General features: G+C 52.1%; 1 protein-coding gene across 3 annotated transcripts in view; it reads left to right on the plus strand.

Moving 5' to 3' along the window:
* The first annotated feature begins 204 nt into the window (after positions 1-204).
* The window catches only part of TSPOAP1 (TSPO associated protein 1), a 66,779-nt gene continuing 42,419 nt past the window's right edge, over positions 205-24,564 (plus strand). The window contains exons 1-6 of one of the 3 annotated variants that reach the window (XM_056506566.1): positions 205-599; positions 12,322-12,429; positions 14,028-14,156; positions 15,855-16,031; positions 19,189-19,443; positions 23,728-23,835. In XM_056506566.1, coding sequence (XP_056362541.1) covers positions 321-599; positions 12,322-12,429; positions 14,028-14,156; positions 15,855-16,031; positions 19,189-19,443; positions 23,728-23,835 — 1,056 coding nt within the window. In that variant the 5' untranslated portion in view covers positions 205-320. Of the gene's footprint in view, positions 600-12,321; positions 12,430-14,027; positions 14,157-15,854; positions 16,032-19,188; positions 19,444-20,212; positions 20,251-22,195; positions 22,985-23,727; positions 23,836-24,564 lie in introns of those variants that run through there. The other 2 variants (XM_056506568.1, XM_056506569.1) reach the window with 2 other exon arrangements.

A 24,564-nucleotide genomic window follows, 5' to 3' on the forward strand; every position in this document is an offset into this window, starting at 1 on the left:
GGGGCCGCGGCGAGGGGCTGGCAGCTCCCCCGGCCCCTCCGCTACGTCATGGGGCCGGGGGCGGCGGGGGGCTGAGGGCGGCGGGAGCAGCCTCCGCACGGGAAGCCGCGGATCCGGGGGGACGGAGCCATTCTCGGTGCGGGACGGAGCCAGCCCCGGTGCGGGGATGTCATCGCTGCGGCCGCCCCAGGCCCCGCCGCGGAGGAGCGCGGCCCGGGCTGCCCCCGCCGCCGCTCTGATGCCCTCGGCTTTCCCCTGCCGGCTCCCGACGGCCCGGGCAGTCGTGGCCGGTGCGGACTGAGCCCAGCCCTGCCCCAGCCATGCAGGAGCCGGAGCGCGGCGTGCCCAGCGCGGCCCCGGGGCAGAGCGCTGCCCCCGCCGCCTCCGCCCGCGCGGACCTGGACACGCGTGAAGGCGCGGACGGTGACACGGCCAGCTGCCAGCTGTCCCCGGGGTCGGAGCGGGACGGAGCGCCCCAACCGCGGGAAGAGTCCGCGGGGACGCCCCGCATCCCCCCGCCGGAACCCCAGCAGGTTCACTCCGCGCTGGAGCTCGTCAGGCCGCTGCGAGAGATGGACCGGACAGACAGACCCCCCCAGGTAAGGCGGGGGTCGGGCTGTGTTTGCTCGTTCTGGGGGGATGTCACCTCGGTGCGAGACGGGCACGGGGAATTGGGAGCGCGGGGCTGCGGCTCAGCCACCCGTAAAACCATCCCGGTGGGGCTGGCACCTGCCACAGACCGCGAGAGAGAAGGGAGCCTTTGCTGCCCTTCAGCAGGGGTTTCCAGCTGCCTCTGGCCCTGGAAAACGCTGGAGCGGGTGCGGGGTCTGGCCGGAGCCCTGACGGGGCCAGCGCTGGGCAGAGCCCACCCGGAGCAGGCACAGCCCTGCACCAGCCAAGGCTGAGCCATCCCTGCGGCATCTCCCCGTTCACGGCAGCATCAATGGCTCTGCAGGTCGTAGCAGGGACATGATTCACTGCCACCCTCTTCCAGAGCATCCTCTCTCCTCTCTGGGGAGCTCTGGAGGGCTTGGGCTAGCTCCACTGCGGGAGAACCGGCCCTTGCAGGCAGCACCCGGGCACCTCGGGGCAGTGCAATGCCCGGCCCCTGCAGCATCTCCCTAAACACAGCCCGAAAGGCTTCCTCAGGGTCTCACCGCCCTCATCTAGATCACAGAAGTTCATCAGCTCACCCTGTTTAGGACAGCTTGCCACCCTTTCCCTTGGGGAACATCAGCCATCTTCCTGGGATCTGGGGAAGCTCTCTGGTGCTTTTAAAACAGAGGAGAAAACAGCTCTTGACGTTGTCATCTTGAGCACAGGGGAGAAGAGCTGACCAGCACTGGTCGGGGTCTAGCACCAGTGTTTTGAGCAAGGCTGTGCTGTGCTGCTGAGCCCAGCTGGAGAGCAGCCTGGAGCAGCCTGCAGGAGAAATGGCACCCCTGGAAACCCACCGAGGAAGAACATGATTTCACTCCAGCACAGTTTGTTAAGGGTCTGTTCTGAAGGACTTTTTAGGTGATGCTTAGGGAAAGACCATGTTGAACCTTGGTCTGACTCTGACCCCAGCCCTCGCTGTGCCAGAAGCACTGCAGTCAAAACATGGGATAGCAGAATTGGATGGATTTCTGTTCCCACCCCTCTTTTGTATCCCAGGAGTCCAGTCGGTTGTGCCAGTCTTCAGAGAATCCTGGAATGGTTTGGGTTGGAAGGGACCTTACATCATTCCAGATGGTCTGGAATTCCGTGGGCAGGGATACCTTCCACTAGACCAGCTTGCCGCGAGCCCTGCCTAGCATGTCCTGGAATGCTTTCCTTGGGAAGAGCCAGCTGGCCAGGAAGGGAGTAGGTGCTGTGTCCTGGTGGGAGCCTGGGTGGGAAGGCTGGGATGGGAAGGAGGGCAGGCGGCTGGTTCAGAGGGGGTTTGTGGGTGCTCCAGCAGCTGAACTGCACCTGTGGGGTGGGAGCTGTGCCCCAGTTCTTGCTGATCCCTGCAGTGGGTCCCCCCCATTGGTCTCTGTGGAGGTGACTGCTGAGCACCTGCCATCCAGTTTGCCTTGGTCCTTGGGCTGCACCGAGTGTTTTCCTGCAATCCTGGAGGCTCCAGGCTGCATGGGAGCCTTCCCACAGCATTCTGGCAGCACCATGGTAGTACCATCATAGCACCATGTACTGGGGCAGCACTGTGGTGGGATTGCTGGTGCTGGTGGAGCTGTGATGTGCTCTGCTGCCAGAGTCATGGTGCTGTGGGACTGGTGTTACTCTGCTGCATCATGGCAGTGCCACAGTAGCACTGTGATGTCATTGGGGTGGTGCTGGTGGTACCATGGCAGTACCAGCCTTAACATTGACGTTGATCTCCAGAAAGGTTACCTTGTGTTTTCCTGGGAAAATAAAATCCAGCAGTTTCTCCTGGAGCCAAGTGGATTTAGGGATGTGAAAGGCCCTAGGAGGGAGCTCAGTTCTGCAGTCAGCAGCAGAGCAAGTGCTGGTGCTACTGGGTTGTGGAGCAACACCCTCCTGCGTGTCAAGGGGGACACCTCAGCCTGGGGACACGGTGCTGTGTTAGAGCTGGGGCCAGTACAGGCTTGCTCAGCTCCCCTCCAAAGCTGGGCTGCTCCTGGCCAGGCTGGGAACATGCCCTGTATGTCGTGCTGCCAGAGCCGGGCTTCCTTTAGGACATTTGTTCTTGGAATGTCAGAGCTGCATAATGTGAACAGGACAGCTGCCTCCAGGGAGTCCTCTCCTGGTGTGGGGAAGAGCCTCCTGAAGGCTCATCACTGACAGAGTTGATTAAAGATGTTGATTTTATGATGAAGCTCTTGCTGTGTGTCCCAGCCTCCGACACCACTGCTCAGCCATTCCCTCAGGGACAGGCTGTGGAGAGGCATTAAGACTGTCTGTAGGTCAAGTTAATCTTGGTGTTCTTGCCTGGGTCTCTCCTGAGTGCAGAGTGTGGAGAGCTGTTGCCCTTCTTCCATCTGGGAGTTGGCAGAGGAACTCTGGAGTTAGGGAGGTGGGATGAGGGAGATACACCTGGAGCCTCCCATCCAGCCCCTGCCCCCAGAAGGCTCCAGAGATGGAAGATACTGATCATGTCCTGACCAGGCAAGAGTTGAATTTCTCCAGGGACTGGGATCCCACCAGAGGAATGTTCTCCACAGCCTGATGGGAATTTTCCTTGTTCAGATTTGTGCCCACATCTCTCCATCCATTTGTCACATGTCCCTACATCCTGCAAGGCACCGCAGGCTTCCCCAGCTTCTTGGCAGAGCAGTGTGTCCCACCATGGCCCCACTGGATAATGCTCTCTGGGCTTTGTCACAAGTGTATCCTTCCTCCTGGGCCTTTGGAATTGCTCTGGTCCTGCTTCCCAAAATTTCTGTGTGGACATGAGACACAAGAAATTACTTTCCTGCTGAGAATCTCCAGGCACAGCAGAGGGAAGATCCCAATCCAAATAATGAATATTAGAGAAGCAGAAAAACACTGTCTGTATAGGAAGAATGGGGTTAGAGTGGCACAGATACAGTCTGTCTGGAAATTGGAAAGTTCCCAGAATGCTGTCAGATGGATTTTAGAGCACTTCCCACAAGAGTTTGTTGCCTGCATCTCCCAGGGGATGCTGCTCCAGCGGGATTTGCTTTGGCCCTGGAAAACTCAGGGTGGTTTGGGAGTGGGTTGCTGAAGGGAAGGCTCCTTCCTGGAGCCCTACATTGACAAGAGAAGAGGACCAAGCTCGTTCACTTTCTGCATATTCCCTGCATCCTTCCCTTCCAGGATTACTCATCTCCCCAAGCTCCCCAGATCACTCATGGAAGGGATGAGCTCAGCAGCTGACCATTCCCTGTTCCCATCCCAGAACCACACAGGCAAGGGGCACAGTTAGGGTGCTCTGAGCTGGCTCTCGTGACTTCTTCTCAATCACAAGAGGTTGCTTTGGATCTGAATTTCTTACAATCCAAGCCTCAGTTTCCCTGAGGTCATGTGGAGCTGAGAATATTCAATAAGGCCATAAACCCAAATGAAAATGCTTAAATCAAGGAGCCCTCCAGTGAGTAGGAATTTAAATAGCCACAAAAACAAAAACAAAAACAAACAAACAAAAAAACCCCACAAAAAACAAAAACTGTTGGTCCCAGTGGGGCTTAATAAAACAAAGCAGAGACACAGGAAGAATTATAAAATGCTGGTAAATATCCTCCATGTCAAGTGCTCAGGCCAAGCTGCATTTAATGATAAGCTCAGTGCATTTTGTAGGAATTTGTGGTCTTTCAAGAGCTTCACATTTTCCATTGGCAAAGCTGGAAAGCTGTTCATTTAGTGTCTGAGGGTGTGTAGAGCTGCATCCTTGACAGCAAAGGGTAGGTCAGCAGAATGAAAGATGGCAGTAGGACAGGGAGACCTTGGGCAATGGAGCCAGTTCTTGCCATTTCCTGCAATCCCAATTAGAAGATTGTGTTCCATCATGCTCAAAATCTGAGTAAATTAATTTTCCTTGGTTTGGCAGTGCTCAGCCTCATGCAAATACCTTAGTGCTGTTTGCTGCAGCACTGTAGATGCATGGCCACCTCAGGCAGCTGTGTGCCAGCAGGAGCCAGTGCCTCTCTATTTGTAGGAGTGAATGGAAAACAAGGCAAAGTGAGACTAGGGAGACACCAGGCAGTGCTCATTTTAGCTCATTTTCTGATTAAGCTCACACCTTCTGTGCAAAGATGTGTCCAAATGGCTTGGCCAGGTCACTTGTGTGAGACGTGGAGGGTGAGAGACACCAGGCAGTGCCTCCTCACTGTGTTTTGGGCTCCTCTGGGCTGGTGGGATTTGGGACAGGGCTGTCACACTGTGCTGTGTTGGCCATTGCCAGACCACGACCAAGATGAGCAAGAACACTGATCCCAACCTAGAATCACAAAAGCCTAAAGTAGTTTGGGTTAAATTGACCTTAAAGCCCATCCAGTGCCACCCCTGCCATGGCAGGGACACCTCCCACTGTCCCAGCTGCTCCCAGCCCTGCCCAGCCTGGCCTTGGGCACTGCCAGGGATCCAGGGGCAGCCACAGCTGCTCTGGGCACCCTGTGCCAGCCCTGCCCACCCTCACAGGGAAGAACTCCTTCCTATCTTCTCATGCCATAGCCTGGGCAACTGGAGCAGCTTTTTAGCCAATGTGACCCAAAATAAAAGGTGTTCTTGGCCCCTGGGAAGCTGCCAGTGATTTGGAAAACAGGAAGAAGTGGGTGAGAAGCTGCAGTCCAGATTTCTGGGCAAAAACTGACTTATACATCCGAAATCTGCCCCTCAGCTCCCTGATGTACTCTGCTAGGTGGAAGAGCAAATATAACTCTTCAGAGCTGGACATGGCGAGGAACTGAGTATTTCCACTTAATCAAAGCACACCTGTGATCGTGGATGTTGCTGCTGAGGCTCTGTGCTGGGGAGAGTTGGTGTTGACTTTGCAAGCTCTGATCCTCTTAGAGAGCTGTGGCTCTTCTTTATGGGTAGGGGATTTACTGAGCTGCAGCTCAGTGGCTTCCCAGGGTGAAGGCAGAAGTCTTATGTCTTTCTTGGGAGTGTCTTTTTGGATTAGAGTTTCTGTTACAGGGAAGATGAGATATTAGAGAACAATCATCCCTACTCCAGCCATCAAACATCAAACCTGGAAAGAATTAAATTTTATCATTCTTCACCAGGGGTTTTGGGGTTTTTTGCATGTTCACAAAATAGAATTATCTGACATGTGGCATCCAGAAAGAGTCCAGATGCTCCACAAAGACCTCAGGGTGCTCTGGGCCTGAGCCTGCAGTGCTGGGAGCTGCAGACTGACCTCTGCTTAGAACTAAGCAACAAAAAGCTCCAAAAATGTCTTGTAGTAAGCCAGTGCACATTTTAGCTCAACTGATTTGCAATGTGCATGAGTACACAGCAGCAGAGGTTGCGAAGTCTTTCAGTGTTTGCACTGAAGTTTTTCACACATTGCTTCCCACATCTTCTACATTTTGCATTTTTTTTTTTTTTATGGTGGGAATACTGTTGTATGAGTTACTTCTCTGCAGATTCAATTATTTGTTCAGCAGCAACCAGAAAATTCTGCAGTGAGGGGAAAAGACAGCTTAGCTGTCATGGATTCAGAATGTTACAGCCTGAGCAGGTTTTATGGTGCACAGCCTGTCTTCCATATATTCCCCAGGTGGGCAGTGAAACAGAGACATCCCCTGAGTGCAGTGAGGATGAGTCCTGCTTTGCCGAGAGTGGAGCTTGGCCAAATCTTTTTGGAAGCTGGTAAGAGACAAGCTGTAAAAGACAAGAATACCAGTGTTCAAAGGGTAGTTGGAAGAACAGGCTTTTTACCTTTTTTTCACCTTACAAAATGCAAATATCTTTCTCACAAGGTGTGTAGGGGGCAAAGACCCTGCAGGGGACACAGGGGTGGCCAGGGGTCACACAGTGGCCCAAGAGCAGGAGGGTGATGTTCCTGTACTTGAGGAGTGTTGCACAACCTGGTGCTGCTGCAGGTTATCTGATGGATCAGCTGCAGTTTGTGGCCACACACAACCTGGGATTGCAAAACACTTGGTGCTTAACAGGGAGGGAACTGGGTCACAGCTGTGGAAAGGCTGTCCAGGGCCACACAGACCTTGTCATGCCTCCACTCCAGGTGGGTTGTGGCTGTCTGGAAGCAGGGATACGTCTCCATAGCCCACTGGAGAGCAGGTCAGAGCAAACTGGCCAAACAAAAGAACTGGCCATACCATCATTGTTCAGCCAGATGAGAACCTGCATCCTGAGCAGCACCTGTCCCCTGCCAGAGTCCCTCATGGCTTCTCCAAACCCTCCATTCCTCACAATTCCCCACCCTATTTTTTGTCTGATGGTGAAGGATGAAGAACCACATGTGCAGCACCTCAGGAGCATTTCAGAGCTTCCTAGCAGCCGTGAGGTATTTCAGTGTCATTTTCTCTCATCTCCTTGCAGATCCTCCTGTTTTTTGGATTTGCTGTCAAAGGTGAGGAATTGTGCTGCATTGCACCCTGGACCCAGCTGCAGCCTAGGATTTTGGAAGGCTGATCCACTGCTTGGGAGTTTATTTTCCATTCACATTCCTCCCTGTCTCAGTTTTGCAGGAACATTAATTTCTCCCTGGCTGGGGGGCTGGAGAAGCTGAGCTCATCAAAGGACAGTGAGCCAGGGCCATCAGGACTACTGAGCTGATTATTCTCCTCCTGGAATAGCTGGGTTTGTGCTCCTGGGATTCATAATGGTGCTTCCACCAAGGGTTTAAAGATAGAGAGGACCTGGTTTTGTGAGACTCCCGTTTTAGCTGCATCTCATTTTAAACACACAGTCAGGAGCACATGAAGAGCTGGCAGTGGTCAGAGAGTGTGCAGGAGAGGATGCCTGGGGAAATGCAGAGAAACAGCAAATGTATAGTGACTGCTCCCGTGAATATTCCCTCAATATCTTCCAATTCATGGCTCCTCATGCTGGAGGCAGGATTTTTGAAGTTAATAGCCTTGGATGGATTTTTTCTTCCGTGAATTTGTTACATGGGGTGATAAAAATCAGATAAATGAGGAAATCACATAAATAAGGGCAAGTAGTGGGCTGGAAGAGGGATGGGCAGCAGGATAAAATGCTGACTGATGCAAAGGAGAGTTGGCAGCACACAGGGCAATGGGGAAGTGCCCTAAAGGCAGGGGCACAAGAGAGATGTTTGTGTCTGAAACCAGGAATGGCGCAAAATGTAGGAAGGAAGCAGGACAAGCACACTGGGATGCACTGCATGTCAGAGGAGTGGCAGGATAACCAAGCTTCATCCCAGGCATGTCTCTAGCTTCTCCCACACCTTTGGCAGCACTGTCCCTGTTCCCTGGGTGGGGATGTGCTGGCTGCTCGCTGTGCCAGCGGCACTGGGGCTTGCTCTGCTCACTGACCGAACAGGAGGTGAGGCTATTTTTGTCTTGCTTTTGACATGCAGTGAGGACACTGCCTATGGAAAATAACTTTGTCCTGTGAGGTGGCTGATTCCCTTGAAACTGTCTGGAAGAGGAGAAAATGGATTGGCAATGACAGGCTTCGTTTCCAAGTGAAGAGGATTGAGAAGTTAAGGGAACTAATTACTAAAGTCAGGTGGAACGAACAGCTAAAGGGCTTTGACATGGTGAGGGCTTGGGGACAATTATTTCAAATGAAGGAGAGGTGGTAGATTTAATATATCCAAGATAGCAGGAGAGCTGGGATAGTTTCACCTGGGAAATCACTCTGCAAGGTGTCTGAAGATGGGGGTTGTGTTCAGAGATGGCTCCTGCAAAGCAAACCCAGGAACTGGACCCTGGATCAGCTGCAGATGGAGAAGTCAGGGCATCTTGAAATTGTCAGTGGTTTATATACCTTCAAAGTGTGTGTGGTTTCTACACTCTCAAATTCGGTTTGTTTTCAAATCAGCTGTGTGCCTGCCTGTTTCCAAAGGCCACCTGAGACCTCCTGCTCATGGGGCCACCTGGCACATTCCTGGTCCCTGTCTGGCTTTCAGCAGGGATTTCAAAGCCAGGCTGTGTTTAGACTTTGGCTGTTCCTGGGGCTGGCTGGGGAGCCCTGGGCCGGCGGGTGCCAGGCTGTGCCACGGTGCTGCCACAGCCTCAGCCGCAATGCAGAGCACGGCTGCAGTGCCTGGCTGATTTACTGTCCCCCCCACGGCCTCCTGCAAGTTTCCTGCAGGACTTTAAGTACTGTACTGAATGCTGGGTGCTCCAGAGGGATTTTGCCTGCATGACCCATTTAACAGCCTGGCTGGGCAGCTCTCCCTGCAAAAGCTGCTGCAGCTCTCCAGTGCATTTGAAGTTTTCAGGTGAAAAAGCAGCAGTTTTCTGGCAGCTGCCATGCTGAAGCTTTTCTTTCTTTGCTGTTTTCAATGCATCTTGGAGAAACTTTGGGCTCTACCTGCCAAAAGACTTGACAGATGAAATGGAGGCTTCAAAGCCATGTGCCTGCTGCGCTCCTCCCTCAGCATCCCTGCTGTTCTGCTCCTGCCTTCCTCTCATTTTAGAAACTTTCCCTGTGGCAAAAGATCACGTCACTTGTGTTAATTTTTAGGTTAATGTGTTAGTGGCCAAGGATGCTCCTGCTCTGGGGAATGTGGCTGCCTGGATACCCCCTCTGCTGCCCCATGGTGTCAGCTCTGCCTTGGCTCACGGAAAACCTCCCTGACCGATGAATGCATTTGGATTCCAGCTCCTGCTGACACTTCTGTATGTCTTCATCTGGATGAGTCACTTTGTGGGGGGAGCCTCTGCATCTCTCCTCCCTAATGATTTCTTCCAGCTCCCCGTGAAATACACCGTGGGAGCCCCAAGTGCAGCCACGAGCGAGATTGCACCGTGCAGCGCAGGATCCTTAAGGAACTGCAGAGCAGTTGATAAATTAAAAGCCATTTCATTATAGGAAATGAATGTTTAATGAGCGTGGGATGACGTCTAGACAGCCCTTCGGTTCCAGGCTCTCCATGCTCTTGGAGGAGGGCTCAGCTAACGCAGCCAGCACTGGCTCAGAGCCAACAGGAGGGTTTGGCAAAGCATTCGTGGCAGTGAGGTCCCCGCGCGGGACAGGCGTCCTGGCCCAGCAGGGATCTCCTGCCTCCACTTCTTCTCGCTGCTGCTGTCCCTTGTGCCTCTCTGGGCAAAGCCCCAAGGAGCTGCGGCCGCAGAGGGACGTGCTGGCACAGGGGAGGCTTGGCCCTGTGCCTGGCCCCAGCCCGGAGCACGGAGCCACACTCTCCTGCTCCATGGCACCTTGCCTGGGGAGGCTGCAACATCCACAGAATGGGAAGGGACATGCCAGCCTTTGCCATGTCGTGACACGAAACCTGGGCTCAGCTGGGGACAGCCTGGCATGGTTGGGGGTGAGGGGTTATGAGCCTTTGCATCCTGCCCTGATGAAATGGTTTATGGCTACAGAAATGGGGTTTCAAATGCAGAAATTTGAATGTAGGTCCCCAAAATATCCCCATGCCTTGCTGGAGGTGCTGATTCTCCTACTGAAACCCCATGCTGCTGATGTCAGAAGTCCTGGCTGGCCGATGGGGGAGGCAGGAGCACATCAGCTCCTCCTCAGAAGCTCTGCTGCTCGCATTGCAGCGCAGAGGCTGCTGGCTCACAGTGCTCGCCCTGTCTCAGGGCAACCACAGACAAGAATTTTGAGACCTCTTGGCAGTCGCAAGGAGATGGAAATAATGCACTTTGACTTCATCACAGGGCTGTCTGCTTGGCTCTGGGGGTGGCAGCAGGGAAACAGCCTGAGGCACTGCCATTCACAGCCCTGGACCCCTCTCTCCATGAACCTGCCTTGCTTTGTCCCCTCTGTCCCCTGCAATGCCCACTATGTGGATTCCCAAGCTGAGGAAGTGCTTTGCTGTTCCTGGATCTGGTGATGGGGAAAATGGTCTCTGGGACACCTCCCTGTCCCTGTAAAGCTGCAGGGATGGGACTGATGCTGCAGGAGCTGGTACTGGGCACAGAGATGTGCACATGGCTCCCAGGGGAGCTTCTTGATATCCCTGTGATGCTGAGTTCAAGGATTTCCTTTGTTCCTGGGCCTACCCTGACCATCCCTGGGAGCAGCCCTAAGTTGTTGGAGTGCAAGAGAGACCATCCAGGCGCTGCAGTGTGATGTCCTCAGGAACAGTGGCCTGGAGTGCCTGGGAGGGGAAAAAATAGAGGAAGATGCATTCTTGCTTTCCCACATGTGGGTAGCAGTACAGTCTCCTTCTATGCAACATATTTAACTCCAGCTTTCACAAAACCTGGGATTTCTGTGGGGAGAGTGGGCATCCACATACCACTCTGCCAAAAACCTGTCAGCTCATGGCACGTCATATCCTGGTGTCTCATGGGGTTGATGGGGCTGGGGACACAACGTGAGACTGATGGGAAGGGCTGGGTGTCATCTTCTGATTATTTTTGTTTGTTCGTTTGTTTGTTTGTTGTTTTCAACCCCCTTCAGCTGTGTTTTCCCTCCCTGCTTTGTCAAGGCATTTTCATACAGGTGTGAGAGGTTGGGAGAGCCATGGGCACGGCATCATGCTCAGGAATTCAGTGGGAGGGAACTTTGTGGCACTGGTTTCCTGCCCTATCTTTACAGTGATGATGGAGAAAGCAGAATTGTTCGAGTGTAATGAGACCTCCTAGAGCTGAACTCCTGTCTGAGCTCCTGCTACCCAGAAAGCTTGGGCACCATTCCTTTGGGAGTGAGGGATGTTTCCCCTGTAGCTTTGGCTGGAAAACTGCAGGGCAGAGCTGTGCACACCAGGAAGGTCGTGGCCATTCAGCAGGGACTTGTTGGGCTCTGGGAGTGGGTCCTGCAAGACCTGCCTGGCTGCTGGAAAAACATGTGGCTGGATCTTCCCAAGGCACTGCCATATGGCAGCTGTGAAGCAACAGCTCAGCTCTGAGCTTTGCTAACACCCAGAAATCCTTGCTGAGAGCTGCTCCGGCAGCGAGCCTGTGGTGAGCTGCTCTCAGCAGGAAGCAGCAACCGCAAAACTCTATATACAGCTCCTGGCAGAGCTGCTGCTGCTGCTGCTGCTTTTGAGGTGCCAAAAAGAAGGTGGTGTTTGCAAAGAATCTTGCATGTCACCTTCTGGAGCCAAGGCTGACACAGAGGGGAAGATCTGGAGTCTGGCTTCGGGGCACTCTCCTGAGTCAAACACGAGTGCTGGTGTGGGGAAGAGGGCAAAGAAGTCTGGTTGCCTCCAAAGCCATGTGGTGCTGGAAGCCACTGGGTCCCTTAGCCATGGGGAGCAGGACACATGTCTGGAGTGTCAGGAGTTGTATTCTGCCTGCCTGGGTCTTGTGGCTCTGCCTGTGCTTCACCTGAGCCCGTTTGGATGGTTCCATGGCTCAGGACAACTGAAGGGTCTGGGCTTTTTCCCTGGGTGGAAGTTGAAAGACTTCTTAAAGCTGTGGAGATGGCAGCTGTCACCCTCAGGGTGACTTCAAAGGCCAGTTGTCACCCACTGGAGATGCAGCCCCTTGCCTCCTCTTGAAATCAGCCCCCATATCCCACCCTTTGCCACCAGCACCATGACCCTGCCAAGCACTGGCACAGGGAGGCTGGGCTCATCATGGGGCTGGGGCTGGTGTGAGGCTGTGGCCCCTCTGCCATTGCCCCTGGTGAATCCCTGTGCTCCTGCAGGACCTGCAGTCCCTGCCCCAGGCAGGTGAAGCCCTGTGGTCCTGCAGGACGTGCCCCAGGCAGGTGAGGCCCTGTGGTTCTGCAGGATGTGTCCCAGGCAGGTGAAGCCCTGCCTTGCCTCTCTGTGCTGTTTTGCAGAGTGGGGCTGACTACAGCTTCCTTGTGAGCCAGAACACAAAGCTCCTGAGTGCGCTGGAGGACCTGCGGCACCGCTGCTCCAGCCTGGCTGAGGAGAACAGCTTGCTGGTGAGCAGGAGATGCTGTCATGGGATGCTCTGTGGGGAGGGAGTCCTGGACACAGAGAGCTGCTGTCTGCTGCCAGCTCTAAGAGATCACAGAATCACAGAACATGCTGAGTGGGAAGGCATCCACAAGGATAATTGAGTCCAAGTCCTGGCCCTGCATAGAACCATCCCCAAGAGTCACACCTTGTGCAGGACTATTATCCAAATGCTTCTTGAACTCATGAAATAATCTGGGCAGGGCCAGAGGACAGAAAATGACTGGGTGCTTTGGGTGCACACAGGGTCTCTTCACCCTGCAGCCCTCAGCTGGAGCTGGATCCTTCCCTGCAGTGCAGAGCAGGGCTGGGCAGGGGAGGGGAAGTCGCTCTTGTTTCCTCTTTAACTGGAAAAGCAGAAACACTGATTCACTCAGCATTGGCTCTGGGTGACAGTGCAGCACTGCCTCCTGCTCCCATGAGAGCCCAGCATCAAGATCCTCCCCAGCTGCACCCCAAAGCCAAGCCAGGCTGCCACAGCCTGGGCCCTCTGCCTCTTCCCTCATCCCTGACTCCCCAGATAGGCAGCCAGGACTCTCAGGAAAGAGGAGATATTCCCTTCCTGCATCTTTCCTGGAGAGCACCATCCCTTACCCAGCCCTGCAGTGTGGGGGTCCAGCTCAGACATGCTGGGCATATTTGATTGCTCAGCATTTCAGATTTATATCACCCCATTCAAAACACATATTTTAGATCATCTTCTTACATTAAAAGTATAAATTCAGCATGACCTACACCCTGAGGGGTTACCCTTTATCCAACATCTGGATTTTAGTAAAGCACAAACCTGTGTGTTAAATTTGACTCTCAAAAATCAGGCTCAGCCTTCCAGCCCAGGTGCCCATAGTGCACTCTCACAGGGGGAGGGAGGGAAATAATTGTGAGGATCAGTCGACCTGACATTTCTCCTGATGTGAAAAGATGGCACAACACATCTGGGTTTGACCTTGGGAGAAGGAGCCATTGGCAAGTGGCAGCTTATTAGAACAGACAGATAACAAATAAAAGAGGATTAAGAGTGAACAGAATCAATAGGAAGAAAAAGAAAATTTGCTTTGCAAATATCATAAAGTCCTTTGTCGCCTTCTCCTGCTCATGCTTTGGTGTCAGGACAGAAAGGACACCGATAAGCTTGCTGCAGTGATGCAGTACAAATCCTCAGGGATGTGTTGAGTCCTGTAATCCTGGGGAAATAAACTGGGAAGACTCTGGAATAAAAAGCCCAAAGGGTGGGTGGCCAGGATACCCTGATGCTGGAGACATGTTGAGTCCTAGCCGAGCCTGCAGCAGGGAGGTTGGAGATGGAGATGGACCATTTGGGATGGTCTGGGGTGGGGTGAGGGGCATCTCATGATGACTGAGAGGTCATATTAACAAAAATACCAGGAAAACACAGGTTTCAGGGAGAGACAGAGACTCCAGTTCAATGGTTGGGGTAGTTCTAGGCGAACAGGCCAAGCCCTGGCTGGGAAAAGGCCTGTGTGCCCTATGTAGGTTTGGTAGAGGCAGGGATGTTGGCTGCTGAGCAAAGGCTTCACCTCTAACTTCTCCTTCTGCTCTCCAGCGCAGGAGCTGCTTCCCCCAGACAGAGGAGAAGGTGAAGCACCTGAAGAGGAAGAACGCGGAGCTGGCGGTGATTGCCAAGCGCCTGGAGGAGAGAGCCCGGAAGCTCCAGGAGGCAAACCTCAAAGTGGTGTGTGCTGGGACCTGCTGCAGCTGGGGAGCTGGGCTGGGAGAGCACCTCACCACCAGGACCTTTGGTTTTCTGCTTCCATCGAGCTAGAAAGGCCTTTCCTTTCCCTTTTTCTTAAACCTACAGCAAACATGCTGTACATGTTATAGCAGAGCAAGAATTACCAACCCCAGCCATCACCAGCTTCACTACTCCACTTGGAGGCTGGTTTGAGGAATTTCTTTCTGCTTGGTTTCTTACTGTAAGGTCATAGTTTAAAGTAATTAACTCAGCTTTCTTTGGGTAAGTCAGGAAAATTCATCTGATTTCATCAAAAAGAAACAGGAAGGATTTGAATAAGAAAAGGAGTGTGGTGAAACAAAACAGGAAGGGGTGAGAGGCAGCTCTGTCCCATCCACACCTCACTGGAAATGCTGTGCAAAGCCACAGGGCTTCTGCCTTTTCCAACCCAACAGCAGCTTGTTGTGAACCCTGGAGCATGTGACATGGGGCAGCAGCAGTGGGAGGTGGCTGTAGGGTGTGGGGTCTTGGGCACACCTTCCTGAAGGAAAGCAGGGATTGTGATGGGTAATTCAAGGCATTTGGGGTAGAAAGGAGGAAGTGAAAGTTGTGCTGGAGAGAAGGTAGGGGGATTTCCTGGCATTGCTGCCCTCTCTGTCCCCAGGCACTGTCTCGCCCGTCTGTCACGGGGTTTTGGTACTTGCAGGGCAACAGATGGACTTGTCAGATACTATGGTAAGAGAAACCATTTGGCATACTATGCCTCTCTCCAGCACCTCTACAAATACTGTTTCATTTGTTTCCCCAGTGAAACTTTGGGGTGGGGACAGTTTAGGGTCTGTACAAGTCCTGGAGATCTGTTGGGTTCCTGTGCTGGCCTAGTTGTCCTGACAGGAGCAAGTGCTGGGATGGCTGAGCCTTGTGGAGAGTGGGCTTGAGGCAGGACCAGAGAAAGGGCCCTGAAAGGACATCCCAGGTCACTGTCCCAGGCAGCCTCAGCTCATGCCTGGGCAGAGCCTATACTCAGCCAGCTGCCTGTTCCTGCCTGCCCCACTCCCCATAAGCACACTGCCATCCTCACCTTATGCTTTCCTCTCTTGCAGGGAGCATGTGAACCAAACTGCTTTTCCTCCAGTGCTGTTTTTTTCCCAGTCTTCCCTGGCCATGCTGGCCCTAGTTCTCCTTAGCCTCTGCCTTTCCCTCTATCTTCTGCCCATCTATGCTGAAGCTCTTTCCTGCTAGAAACCCATGGAATCTCTGTTTCTCTTCCTGGCCACCTCTATCCTTGATCCCATGCTCATCTTTCCTGCCATTCTCCCCTCCTCTCTGCTGTCTTCTTTTGTCTTTTTTACCTCATCCTGTTTTTCTCTTCTTCCCCTCCCCACTTCTGCCCCACCTGCAGCCCCCATGCTGGCTGTACCTATTGAATACCTTGTCCTTCTCTCTTTGAATCTCTTCTTTGAGCCACTTTTCCATCCAGCCTTTCCTCTTCTACTTTTCCACAGGTGTGTTCTGCTCTTCTGTCTGTTTGTCTGTCCTTTGGGGCAGGCTGCATTTTTTGATAGTGCTCCCTGTGCTAGGTGATGGAGTGGTGGTTGTTGAACACCAAAGGGTGATGGGGTGGTGGTTGTTGAACACCACAGGGTGATGGGGTGGTAGTTATCACACATGAACACACCTTACTGCTCTCTGGTGTAGGTAACTGCTCCAGTGCCTCTGAAGGGCTCCAGCCTGGAACTGTGCAAAAAAGCATTTGCCCACCAGCGTGCCAAGGATCTGACAGAGCAAGCCAGTGCTCTCCTGGCAAAAGACAAGCAGATTGAAGCTCTTCAGCAGGAATGCCGGGAACTGCAGGCTAAACTCTTGGCAGGGAAGGTGAGACACTTTGTGGGACATCAGTCCGGGACTGGGGACAAGCACAGCAGTGGTGATGGAAACCAGACTCCAGGAAGTGGTGTGAGGGAAATTAGCCTCACAGTGGAGGCTGAAAACGGGAGGGGATTTGATGCATGAGCTGAATGGGGACACCTGGGGGAATGTGTGGTGGAGACTGTCCAGTTCTCTCCAGAAGTGTGTGTTGAGGGACACCCTGCTTGTCCCTGCAGTTCATGGATCTGAGCTACCATTTCCAGCAGTGACTAAAACTCCTTCCCTGGAAACCCCCCGAGAGGCCACAGACACAGGGTGACTTTTCAAAGGGCTGAGCTGCAAGCAAGCTGTAGAAGCAGGGCCTCCTTTTAAAAGTGCTTTTTTGAGAAGCCAACCACTACATTCCCAAAAACCAGTTTATGTCCCCAGCCTTGAGCTGCAGCTTTCTGAGGAGTCACAGCCACCATGAAACTGAGGATAACTCAGTGCCTCCTGACAGGTTTGTGATGAAGGCTACAAATCACCAGGCAGGGCTGGTTCATGAAACCACCCCAGTGCTGGTGTCTGCTCCTGGGCTGGTGATCTCCTCAGTACCAGCACAGGCCATGCCAATATAAATGATGGGATAAAGTGGTAATTCAGCTCATCCTGAGATCTAGGACTGGTCAGATGTGTCACTCCTGCAGAGCTCTTCTCTGTGATGGCTCTGAAAGGAGCCTCTGCAAGCAGCTGGGCCTGGGTGAGGTGGTTCCCACTCAAGGTGCCTAAAGCAACACATTCTGGGCATCTCAGCTGCATTGATTCCCAAACTGGGTACTTGCAGTTTAGGTCAGTTCAAATCGTCACAGGATCTTGGGGCCATGCTGATTTCCCTGTTTTGCTAATGCAAATGTGGTCAAGTGTCACCCTACCTCCCTGCTCTCAGCTGAGCTGAATACTTGCACTTCTACCTGTCCTACTTCTGTGATATTTAGGGGACAATTACTTCCTCGCCGAAAACAGCTTTATTTTTGTCCCTGACCTCCACATATGTTCAGTTTAAATACAGGTTTGAAAGGTGGATTCTCAGTCTTTCCCTAATGTAGATCTAGTTAGGATTAGAACAAAGGGGTGTATTTGGTATTTGTGCAGAACTGCCCCATTGATCTTTCCTGGCATTAAACCACAGGACAAACTTATCCAGGTCTTTCTGTGCTCCACAGTGTCAACAAGAAGTTTCCTTCCCCTTTCTTTGATTTCTCACCTCAGGCCCCCACAGAAAGGGGAACAGACCCTTTTGAAAACACTCTGATTTTCCTAGCAGAGTTTGCTGGGCAACCTGAACTTGCTAGGGACAGGAGTGACAGATTGCAAAGGAATGTGACAGAAGTGGGTGAGCAAGATTCATTCCTGGCCAAGAAAAAGCACATGAGTGCAACCCCCAGGGCTGACAAATTCAGTCACTGCCTTCCTAGGCTGACCTGGGTGACCTGAGTGACCACCCTGTCCCGGAAGGTGACCCTGCCTGTGGCACCAGCAACTGGGACATTGATGCCTGAGCAGAGAATCCAGAGAAAAGAGAGCAATATAGATCATTCTGTCTGATCTTGTTTTTCCCATTTCTCTTCCAAGCAAACTGCTCATTAAATTTTAATTTCCAGCTACTTGAAATTCCAAATTCCCCTAATCTGTCTGCAGCATGCAAAATGCATTATGCCAATGAAGGGTGTTTTATGCAGAGATATGATGTTCATGCTCAGAGTTTGTAACCAAATCAATTTTAATCTTGGGTATTTAAATCAGTAGAAATTTTTCAGTAGCTATGAAATGGATCCACTCCATTCCCTGGTAGTAGCAGGACTTACAACCTGCAGCCTGGGCTGCAAATGCATTGGTCTTGTTTTGCAAAGCCAGGGCTCTTAGGATGGAATAAAATAATTTCCTGAGATCATACTCCAGTGATCTGCTTCCAATCAAACCCTAGCTCCAGCTAAATCTAGGCTGCAATTTCTTGCAGCATGGATTCTTGGAAGTGGAGGACTTGGGGGGAACAGCTGCAGGGGATGGGTATAATAGAAACTGAGGGGAGGACTGAGCTTTTTTCCTACTCCCTTGTTCCCCCAGGCTCCAGAGGCTGTCTGTTGGGGGAATAGCTGCCTTTTTGTGGTGGGGGAAGGGAGAACTTATAAATGGCCCCAGCCAATTTTGTTTAAAGAACTACTACCCTGATAGCCTGAACAGGGGTCTGGCACAGAGGGGGCCCAGCTGCTCACTTCTTGAATCTATAATCAGTTCCCATTAATGCTGCCTCAGTTTCCCACTTGCAGTGTGAGAGTAACCATGGTTCTCTCCACAAATTGTATTTATAAAGCACACACTATTTTTAGGGCAAATAAGAAGCAAACAGGGAAGCAGATTAAATTTGTCCTGGATACCAATTATGTCTTGAATTCTCTGGCTTAGGAGCTTTCCAGGGGAATGAACAATGTCTCCTCCAGCAGCAGATTTTCAAAGACAGGTTTTCATAACCTGATTTTGTACGTATAGACATGCAAGTATGTGTTTCTTCAGCTTCCTGAAATCTGGAAAGCCTCTCCTTGGTTTTGTGAGAATCAGATTGTGCTGGTTTCCTTCAAAAGCTGCTGTGTATGGATCATGAGTGGATGGGAGTCACCCCTTGTGCTATAGATCGGTGTCCATCACACATACTGTCTTGAGAGCAGAGAAATCAAGAATGTTAGGAAACCAAATATTATCCTGAGGAAGAACTGACCAAATCCCAGATGTTCTTAATTCCTGCAAACTCTCAAAGCCCAGTGCTTGTCAGCACCCACACCACGGAGTAAAGAAAGCAGTGAGAGCTCTGTTTGGGTTGGGCTGTGCAATGACATTATCCTGCCACGCTCTCTGCTGGCATGTGCTGAGATGGCCCATGCTTAGAAAAGCCCCGGGAGAGCTGCACGAGCATTACAGGCGGGGTTTTAACTTCACGAGGAATAATGGACTTGCATCAAGGATGTAAAGTGAGTTTTGAGGCTTTGGAGACTCAGGAATCAGCCATGAGTGTGTGTCACACTCCCTGGGTTTTCCCAGCCTCTCCTCTTTTGGAGTTTGCATGTTAAATGTGACACATTTCACCTTTTAAAGCCTGTCAGTGCATGGTGCCATGGTTGGTCTCCCACAGGACAATCCTCGCTGCCTGAACATCATCGAGTTTGACCGCCTGCTGCGGGAGTCACAGCAAGAGGTGCTGCGGCTCCAGAGGCAGATCGCGCTCAAGAATTTCAAGGAGTGTCTGCGTTCTTCCAAAATGAGCTCAGGCAGTGCCATGCCCAGTGCTGCTGCACGTCTGGGACCGACAAATTCCTGCCTCAAAGGTGCATCTCGACTGAAGGAGGCCTTAGGAGACCCAGCACTGGGAGGGAGAGCTCGCAGGGAGGTGAGACAAGTGGGTCAGCAATCTGAAAGTCTGGCTATTTAATTTCTCAGTTAATTGCTGTTCTTATGGAAAGGTGAGGACTGTGGTTCACATCCACTGCAAATAGGCACAGTGCTGGTTTCCAAAGGGGCTGATTCCAGCACCAGGTCTCAGGGTGAGGAGGGACGTGGATGCTGCTGGCAGCCCACACAGTACAGGGACACTGAGCTGTACCAGAAGCTCAGTCCTGCTCGTCATCCCTAGCACAGGGCTCCTGTGCTGTGTCTTTCCGCCTAGGAAAAACAGGTAATGTTTCTTCTTTATAGAATCATGAAATGGTTTGGATTGGAGGGATCTTAAAAGTACATCTCATTCCAGCCCCTGCCATGGGCAGGACACCTTCCGCTATCCCAGGGTGCTCCCATCCCTGTTCAACCTTGCCATGGACTCTTCCAGGGATGGGGCAGCCACAGCTTCTCTGGGCACGCTGTGAGAGGGCGTCCTCACCTCCCCATATCCCATCCATCCCTGCCCTCTGCCCTGAGGTCTCCCTGGCGCCTTCTCTCCACGGATGCCCAGCTCTCCCAGCTTGGCTGCAGAGCAGAGGGGCTCCAGCCCTTGGAGCAGCTGCGGGGCCTCCTCTGGACTTGGTCCAGCATCAGGGCCCCAAGCTGGAGGCAGCTCCAGCGGGTGTCAGCAGAGCAAAGGGGCAGAATGTGCGATGGCGCCGGGCCCCGCCGGCCCCTGGGCCCGCAGTGGTTCGGCCCGGGGGGGCAGATCCGGGGCCGCCTCAGGGCGCCGCCCCCGCCGCGGCCGCGCAGCCGCCAGGTAAGGCCGGGCCGGGCTCTGCTGGGGCTGCGCTGGGCCGGGGCTGGGCCGGGGGTGCCGCGGGGCCTCGGGCGGGGCCGCGCCGCCGCCAGGTAAGGCCGGGCTGCGCCGGGCGGCCCCGGGGCCCCGCCGCGGAGCGGGATCGCCGAGCGCCGCCGCCCGGGCCGGGGCTCCGCGGAGCCAGGCCGCGAGTGCCGCTGTGCCCGCGGGCCCCGGGCCGGCGGCTCACGGGTCTGCGATCCGCGGGCTCCGGAGGATTTGGCTCCGGGGGTCTCTGCCTGCATTTTCCCGTGTTCTGAGTGTAATAGAATCCCACATCCCCCGGTGGGAGATCGGGCTGCGCGTCTTCCCCCTACCTCCCCGCCAGCTGCTCTCATTTATTGCCCGTCGGCTCTTACAGCGGATTCATTGAATATTCATTGCTCGTCTGTCTACTCCAGGACACTCTTGGATTTACAAACCCTTCTCCTTCAGCCATTTTTTTTTTTTTTTTTTTGGTGTGTGTGTGTGTATGTTTTGTTTTGTTCCTTTCCAGCCTCTTCCATTATTCAGTGTTCATCGTCTTTGTCTCTCTCCTTTGTGTGCTTTCTCTGTCAGTTTTGTGTTGGGGAAGCAGCGTGCAGCAGCATCCCGGACACTGTGGCATTGATTTATATGATAGCATAATGAAGTTTTCTCTCCCTTTCCCAAAAGATCTCTTTACCTTTTTGTCTAAGCACTCTTTATTAAAACACCGTTATTCTCTGTAATCACTCAGTGTCACGAGGCCCTCATCACTGTTTGTCTCTGCTACATCAGTACTTGCAGAGCACAGTTTGTGCTCCCTGTTCTCCAGCCCTCTCATTTTTCCTGAATATTTACCAAGAGAAAATGCTCCCTTCACCCCATGGTGGCTCAGTGCCTGCAGACACCTGTAAAAGGACTGCAGCTGAATGTCTTCTGACTGCTCAAGCAGGTTCCTACTGGGTCTCCCTCACCCACTTACTTGCTGACATCTTAAAAAAATCTCTTTATAGATCTGTGAATATGTTTCCCCTCTGCAATATCAGTTTTTTGGGGTTTTTTAGAAGTATTTGCCTTTTGTGCAATTTCTGTCAGTTTGCCCAGAGCTAGTGTCAAATGTGCTGATCTTTCTATAGTTATCTAGTGGAATATCTAAAAACTGGAATATTCTTAAAGCATGGCATTTGCCATCTTCCAGGTATTTTGTGTTAAGGCAGTGTTGGAGAAGTGACTTGCTGCACGTACTCAGTTCCTGCTGAAGTGAGGGATTCATTTTGTGCCAAAGAGGGTTTTGAACCCTGTGGTGATTATTACGCAGTCTTGATGGTTTGTTACTGTTTATTTTCTTGGCTTCCACAGTTCTTATGGACAATTCAGTTTCAGAGAGGTTCTCAGGCTTGTGCTTCATAGTTTGAGATTTCAGCCCTCATTTCCCCCCCACAAATTCTGCTGTGATGAAGAGGGATGCACAGATGATTTTTTTCCCCTCTGCCATGCCTTTACGTTCCTTGAATGACCCTTGCATAAATTGATTTCCAGGTCATCCTGCAGGTTCTGTCAGACAAGATGGCTTTTCTCATGCATGTGCTTTGTTTCTCTGACTCAGGAGAGTCTATCCTCACTCAGAAGATTTTCTGGCTGGCCAATAAGTCAGCAAGGCTAAATCTGACAGCACTGGTGAAGGGAGGAGGTTGTTGCCAGTCCCTTGGCTGAAACCTGTACCATGAAGCGTCCTGGGCTGGGGCCCCAGGAAGGGCTGAGGGAGCTGGAAAGGGGCTCAGCCTGGAGAAAAGGAGGCTCAGGAGGGACCTTGTGGCTCTGCACAACTCCCTGGCAGGAGGGGACAGCCGGGGGGGTCAGGCTCTGCTCCCAGGGAACAGGGACAGGAGGAGAGGGAACGGGCTCAGGCTGGGCAGGGGAGGCTCAGGGTGGACATCAGGAGGAATTTCCCCATGGAGAGGGTGCTCAGGCCTTGGAATTGCTTAGGGAGGTTTGGAGTGCCCATCCCTGGAGGTGTCCAGGGAATGCCTGGATATGGCACTCAGTGCTCTGGGCTGGGGACAAGGTGGGGATGGGACACAGGTTGGACTGGATGGGCTTGGAGGACTTTTCCAAACTCGGTGATTCTGGGATTCTCTGAAATACCAGTTTGAAACTTAGTATGAGCAAGGTGACTGAAAAACAAAAAATTCTCAGAAACATTTACACAATTAAATGGGTTTCACAGCAGACCTGAAAGTTTCCAAGCACTGGGATCCTTGAGATGGCGTGAGTTGGGTGGAGGATCCCAAGATTTCCATGTGCTGATCAGTGCTCAGACTGTTGGTTGGACTCTGCAGTGAACCTTATTCCATGGATGATAGGGAACAAGGTTCACAGGGTGAATTCAGAATTTTCATTTAGGAAAAAATGAGAAATCCTTGGTAGCCTGGGCTTGAGTGTGAGCTTTTGGAGTTCTCAGGCTTTCAGTAGAAGAGCCATGAATATAGCTGTAGATAAAACCTATGTCTTTCAAGCCAAAAATACCTTAAAAATCACATCCTAGGTATAGTGCTTAGACACTGCCCTAATGACTGGCTGTACAGGGAGCTCAGAACTCATCCCATGGATCCCTCAGGGCTGAAGCTGTTCAGGGTGAAATGAGGAACCCCGTGTCTGAGGAGAAGTCAGCTGAAGGCTAAGATAGATGGATTCATAAAGTCCTGCTGCTTCCTCCTTCCTCATAGTACAGGTTTGCTTTGATGATCCTTAAGATCTGTCCCTAAAATCTGTTTATCAAAAATAACTTTACAGTTAATGTTTAAAACCATATCAAGGCTCTTTTTCTTCTGTGTGTCTCAGTCCTTGCCCTACTGTCAGGGCTTATTCTGGGCAGACAATGACAAGTATCAGCAAAAAATTCAGAGGATTAAGCTGTGTTTGTCTGTGACCCAAATGAAAAGGCATTTTGTTAGAAACTTGTTTACAGATGTGTGTAGAAAGTGTCTCCTTTCATGCCATGGCACTGCTGCCATTTCAGCCCTTCCCAGCTACCTGCAGAGGTGGGATGCTGCATTTTTTGGTCTGCTCTTCCCTGCCCTTAGATTCTTACCTCTTCATTTATTTCTGCCCTTTGTCGGTTGTGTTCTCCCTTCTCCTCTCTGTGTCGCCTTGGGGAGGGCTGTGAAAGGTGGTGCTGCTGCCTCTCATTGAGTCATTAGGTGAGGCACTAATGGGAGCTTGGCTCTGAGAGCTTCCAGGAGCCCACTGCTCCTGGGAGGTGCTTCAGTCAAGCCGGGCTGGTTGGCAAAGGGCTTCAGGAGATTCCCACCACCGAGATCCCTGCGAGGTGTCAAGTGATGCAGCTCAGAGATCAGCAGCTCCCTGTGGAGCACTGCTCTCCTGGGTGGTACTGCCAAGAAAGTCCCTTTTCCCTTAGCATGCTCTACAGTCTTAGGATGTCCCTGAGCTCTCTGGCATCTCTTCTGCTTTCAGGTGGAACCAGGTGTGCAGCCATTGGGACCTGCCTCTGAAGGACATGAAAATTTTCCTCCCAAAAATGCAATAACAAACCACAAGAACAGCAGACAGATACAGCAGCTGGTGAGCTGTGAACCTGGTCTGGGGGAGGGAGTGTGCTGCTTTCTTGTTTTTGTTGGGGGCTTCATATGTGCAATCCAGGTGGAGATTCTGGGGACTGAAGTGTTTTTGGGTGCAGTTGCTCTGCAGAAATGGGAAGCTTGGGGAGCCAGTAGGAAAACACAGGCCATCTGCATGCAGAGTGTTGCTGGGCAGCAGCTACAAGGGGCTGTCAGGGGAGTATGTCACACTCAAATGAGAGGGAAGCATGCCAGTATGCCACTAGGTACTGTGCTGTGTCTGGTTTAGGCTTATTTGAACTGGGGACAGATGTGCATGAGGAATGTGAATTATTGTGAATTATTTCAGCAATTAACACAGTGCACAGGGAGGTTTAGCAGCTCCTGTTGATCTGAAGGCTAGTCAGTAGTGAGATCAAGAGGATGTCCATGCTCTGTTAGGTGTAACTGGAGTTAGAATAGGAGCTAAAATAGCACAGCTGGTGTTTAAAGTTGAAAATTTTATACAGCTCTGTTGTTTTGTCCCCTACACCTTGTCCTCTCTACTGTATAAATAGGAACAGTCTATCCATGTGGAAGCAGAATTGTTTCCAGACTGAAGGCTTGGGGGAGAGAGAGGAATTGTTGTTTTATTTTTTGATTTTCCTAACTTTCAGAAAAATCTCCCTTGGTTTCTACATTGTTCAACTTTGTCTCAAAGAGATTTTCATAAGAAAATGTAGAATAACCTATG

The sequence above is a fragment of the Oenanthe melanoleuca genome, chromosome 19 (genome assembly GCF_029582105.1).
Source record: "Oenanthe melanoleuca isolate GR-GAL-2019-014 chromosome 19, OMel1.0, whole genome shotgun sequence".
Classification (NCBI taxonomy): Eukaryota; Metazoa; Chordata; class Aves; order Passeriformes; family Muscicapidae; genus Oenanthe; species Oenanthe melanoleuca.